This window comes from Erpetoichthys calabaricus, chromosome 12, assembly GCF_900747795.2.
Source record: "Erpetoichthys calabaricus chromosome 12, fErpCal1.3, whole genome shotgun sequence".
In the NCBI taxonomy this organism is placed as follows: Eukaryota; Metazoa; Chordata; class Cladistia; order Polypteriformes; family Polypteridae; genus Erpetoichthys; species Erpetoichthys calabaricus.
In genome coordinates, this window is record NC_041405.2 from 25,961,124 (window position 1) to 25,966,552 (window position 5,429).

The 5,429-nt window shown below is 43.9% G+C and overlaps 1 protein-coding gene across 1 annotated transcript; it reads right to left on the reverse strand.

Moving 5' to 3' along the window:
• Positions 1-331: 331 nt before the first annotated feature.
• Positions 332-5,070, reverse strand: LOC114663247 (protein phosphatase 1 regulatory subunit 29-like). Its single transcript, XM_028816991.2, has one exon. The coding sequence runs from the start codon at positions 4,281-4,283 to the stop codon at positions 1,632-1,634; it is 2,652 nt and encodes an 883-aa protein (XP_028672824.1). The 5' UTR covers positions 4,284-5,070; the 3' UTR covers positions 332-1,631.
• Positions 5,071-5,429: the final 359 nt, after the last annotated feature.

A 5,429-nucleotide genomic window follows, 5' to 3' on the forward strand; every position in this document is an offset into this window, starting at 1 on the left:
CACACCTGATCAGGTAGTGCAGTCATTCTGTCTACAAATATCTAACCTCGGATCATTCCATTTTACCAGCCATACTGGCCACAAATGTGCAGAAGTATTATACTGTAGTAAAATCATATATGCAATCCTGATACAAAGAACCAATATTTTAAATATGAGATACATATTTAAAAATAAAAATAACAAATTGTCTTATTTTAAAAACATATATTTTAAAGCATCAAAAAGATTCTATATATTTATATATATATATATATATATATATATATATATATATATATATATATATGAGGTTGCATTGCCCCCATCCCCAACCCACCCCTTCAGTCTTTCTATCTCGCTCTTTTTGCAGCTTAGTGCTCTTTTGCCAGTTTGTAAACATATGAGAACTTTCAGTTTTTGTTTTTTTTTTTTTGTGTGTGTTTTAGTTTGTCACAGTTGACCACCGGTTTTTGCCTAGTGTGATGTTCCTGCCATCTGCCATCCTTTGGCAGTGGCAAGGTGAAAAAAAGAAAAAAAAAGCAAGAAATAAAGAGAAAGGAGGTGACAGGCCGTGAGGATGGCAAGGTTAGGTTTGCTCAGATACTGAAACTCCGGCCAAAATAAATGAAAGAAATCATCAAACAAGTGCAGAAAACCAAGAGTGGAGATTGCTGCTCCTTTTGTTATACCAAGTTCAAGATGGCAAAGGAGCAAAGGAGGAGGGTGTACATTGTTATCCACCAATAACCTGAATGGAAAATAGGCAACTATTTACGTGTTTCTGTCAAGATTCCCTGATTTCCATCTGCTTCCTTTTTCTATTATAGATCTTCCCCACCTGGTGATCATCAAGCAATCAAGATAAGAACACAAGAATAAAATAAAGACATGATGACAGGGAAAAGGCGATTGGGTTTATCTTTCCTCTCCTGAGCAGCACTGAATCTGGAATGTGAAAGGACGTCGAGGCAGCCAGGATATCAAAGTTAGCACCGAAACGTGCTGTCAGATTTGTATGTTCAAGACAAGATCTGTTTTTTTTTTTTTTTTAAATTGAATAAAGTAGGTTTTGCAGGGATGCCGTCACGATAAGAAGATACACAACATTGTTATCCTCTCAGCCTTCAACCAAGCAAAAACGCTGCTATTCAATTCTCATTTTTTGAGTTTCTTATCTTTCCGAAGAACAAACATTTTATTGATTCAAGCAGAGGAATCTCAAAGTTATACGGCGGTAGGTTCCAGCCAAACCCGACTCCATTATGCTCACACTCTTCCTTCCTGTAATCCTCTCAGCAACCATGGAGGCCTTAGGCTTGTGGTGATCAATATTACATGCAGGTATAGAAAAAGATCCAAGTGAGGAACAAACTGAGGTTCTGAACAGACAACCCCATCAAATGTGTTCCTCTAATAGGATTAAAAAAAATGAAATTCTGCCCCAGGCTCCCCCCCACCATACTCCCCCCCGCCCCACTCCCAAAAAATAAAGTTTTAACTTACTCTGTTTAAAAACACATCTAGAAAATTAGAGACCCATGGAGAAACTGGAGAGCTCCTTTATCGTTTCAGCTAAGGAGGAAACCTAACCTTGCTGTGGAGTCTAAAAACCTGCCAGTTCTAGCAGTGACACTTGTGAAGTGGAAAAGTCACAATTTTTGCTGAGCTGACACACCTTTCCAGTAATCCAAAATATCGTGAAGATCCTCGTCCTTTGCAAACTGGACCTTCTTTCTCAAAGCGTGGCCCGCCGCTACATAGGAAGCCTCTTCTCGTGGGCTCTTCTTGTATGGCCTGAAGCGTTCCCATATTTTTAGGGTGCTCTCGGAAGAGTATTCGGGACTGGAGGAATATCCCGAATAGTTGTGCCTGGGGGAGAGCTGGGAGTAGGAAGCAGCGTCCCTTTTTGAGCGGGTCAGAGGTTTAAGGAAGGAGGCTCTCTGGGTGGGGGACTCTGACGAGCCCTCGTAATAGAGAGCAGGAAAGGAATGGCGATGCTCTGAGCAGTGGTACGCTGGGCGCACTTCCAGATGCTGAATGCTAGATGTCCCTCCAGCAGAACCCATTAGTGGTAACCTTTCCAGAGGTTCCCCACAGGCTAAAGGGCTACCTTTCTCCGTATACTTGGAGGAATCTGGGCTTCTGTCTGGAACGTCAAGACTGAAAACCCGTGCACTTTTAACGGAGCCACTAGAGGAGACGCTGCATCTCTTCTTGGCTGAGGTGTTCACCACGACGGCAGCATCAGCGCTCAGTTGCCTCTGCAAAGGTCGGCCTGAAGGAGGCTCTCTATAAGGGGGGGAAAGAAAGCCACCTCCACTAATTCCAGGCCTCTCTGGTAAAGGAACACCCAGTGGGGGTGGAGGAATGCTCAGCTTGGGGGACGAGATTATCTGGACACCTGACGGGCATGTCTCTGAAGCTGCAGAAGAAATAGGTATCAATGATTGAGATCTGCTGGCAGAAGACGATGTCACCCCGCAACCAGATGAGTCCAGCTTCAGGGCATCAATGCAGTTGTTAATGATCTGGTTGACCTTGTCCACTTCTTTAGCGATTGTTGAAATCTCAGAGGCTGAGCCATTGCCATCTTCTTCTGAGTCATCCCCCACATCACAGCCATTGTCATCTTCATCTTGTCCCGGTGTCTCTTCCTCAACTGACATAGAGCGGTGCTGGTGAGACCTCTCTGTTGAGTCCCCGATGGAGCTAGTTCGAATGTCCATGTAGTTTCCTTTGGTTGCTGACAAAGCTTCCGAGAAAGAGCTGACTGTCTTCTCAGCTTGAGGAATGGCAGAGAGTCGGGATGTAGAGGTGTTTGATGACACTGGATGTCCACCAACCATTGAACTGCTGGAAGAAGACGACAGCAGTTTGGGCTGCCCATGGTGATGTTGGTGCTCATGCAGTTTCTGAACAATTGAGCTGATCGGTTCTGAGCCGGCACTGGCTGCGGCTTCAGGGCCGTATCTCATCTCCAAAATGGTCTTTTTGACGCTCATAGATTTTTGCTTTTCTTCTTGGATTCTCCGTTTCCGTAGGCAGTAATAAACTACTCCTAACACTATGACCATCCCAAAGAGGCATCCCAGAATGGTCATGATGTAGTGAGTAGTGGTAGAAGCATTAGGGATACTCTCGTCTGGAGTTTGGGTACGAGTAGTAAACGTAATGCACGTATGATTGTGGCGCTGTGAGTTACGGATGGAAGCAACACAGAAGGTGTAATCCGTATGGGACTTTAGTTTGTCTAGGATGATGAATTCTTTGATATTTCTTAAATTCATCACATCAGAAACATAGCTATTGTTATATTGGACCAAGATATACATCTTTCTATAGGGGAAGGGGATCTGCACCACCAAAGTGGCTGTGTTAGAAGTTATTTGATGAACCTGGATACTAGGGTTGACAGTAGGGTCCATAGTGGAAGAGGTTGTGGGTTCCAGCAAAATGACATCATCGGGATCAGTGCCAGAATTTTCATAGAGATCCATTCTGGGATCAGAATAAGACATGGTAGGCATACCAGGTATAAGGGCTCCATTTCTACACATGGAGGACAAAATGGACATTGCATTCCTACCATGTCCAGGCCGTGGACTTAACAAAGGATACCCTGAAAAATCTGGTGGTGTTTCACACTGCAGACGGTCATAGTTACGTGTCACATTGTTAAAGGCCTCCAGCCAGACTAGGAAACTATACAGCTCACAGGAACAATGAAAGGGATTTCCGGCCAATTCACATACCATCAGACGACTTAGTCCTGTAAAGGTTGAAGGGTCAATCCGCACAAGTTTGTTAGAGGACAGATCTAGGCTTATTAAATTGGGGCATTCAAAAAAGGCATTGGCAGCAATCACTTCAAGCAAATTGTGCTGCACAAAGAGATACTGCAAACGCCCCAAGCCACGTAGCATGCCTTCCGTTAGGTTGGTCAACTTGTTGTACCCAAGCTGCAGAACTTGCAGGTTTGACTGGCCGGAGAATGCCCCTTCTTCAATGTAGGAAATTTCATTCTTGGTGAGGTTCAGGTCAGTCAAATTGCAAAAGCGGCTGAGAGAACTGAAGAACACTGCCTTGAGTTTGTTCTCATTGAGGCGAAGGTCATGAACCGTGCTGTTGATGTGCTGAGGGATGGTTTCATAGGGCGGCTGGTTCTGACTGCAGATCGCCAACCATACGTAGCCCTTATCTCCTTCAATAAGCCAACAGTCTGCCTTTACCTGAGGTAAGGCATGAAAAAACAAAGTGACACAAAGGAGTGAACAAAGGGCTGTCCTGAATGGCTGGGGCATTGTGAAGAGTTGCTTCGAGTTCCTTGTTAAAGAAAAAAAGAAAAAAGAAAAAAAGCAATGTGATCCAGAAGAAATAAATAAAGGAATTAGAAAAATCTCCAAGGACTGCTCATATGACAATAATGGCGAAACAGCACCAGACAACCAGCGTGGTGCTTTTCTAGGAGAAGATCATCAGAGTCATCAGATGCAAAATCGTCCCCATCTTTAGTCTTTTCCTGATAAATGTTGGCAAACCTTTTTTGTCCCTGTAGACGACTGTCTCCCAGTTGCCCTTTGGCTCCCTCCAGCTCTGTTTTTCACTGTTGCTCACTTTCTCATCCTTTCGTCTTTAGTTGGAACTTCTAAACTTCCTTCTTGTTCAGGTAGAAAAATATCTGTAAAAGGAAAAAGAAACAAGAAAACAGATTAGTCAAGAAAGCGGCTGGAAAAGTGTCACATCTTTTCTTTTATTATATTCTTTCTCTCGCTCTCTTTCCATTATGACTGCATGGAAATCAGGCATCTGTGATAAATGAGGTTGCCAGGAGTAAAGAGTTTATGGTATGGGGACCTCAGCACTTTGGCATGATGCCCTAAGGTGTATTTATTAGGTCTATTAGTCTGTGCCACCCACTGGATATCACAGAATGACAGCTCCCTGGGAAGGAAGGAAAAGACAGGAATCTTGCAGGTGAGTGGAGATGATGTATTGTGTCTTGAGGCCATCAGGGTGACTGTGCATTCTGATCTGGTGTGAGAAATGATTGGGCTGTGATGTACTGGGATTGAGATGGTCAGTTCTGAAAGAAACTTGTAACACACCCCAGAAAAACTGATTCAGGGCAAAGGCCAAGTGCAGATGTTTCGGAATACATACACAGTACTTAGCTGCGCCCACGGAGCAGTGAAACAGGACAACCTTTAAAAATCAACAGACATTGACACCATATCTGGTCATGTACAGGTCTGACGGGAGAGCGTCCCCGTAAACAGAGAAAACCTTGTGGCCGTGATATCTCTGGCAATCAGCAGATACCCTCTAAAACACATGTAGCTCTGACATCTCTTCTCAAAAATGTGAAATGTTACTCCTTAACAATCTACAGATGACAATGTCTGTTGAACAAACTGGTATCGCTAGCTAAGTGGAGGCAAGGTACACTC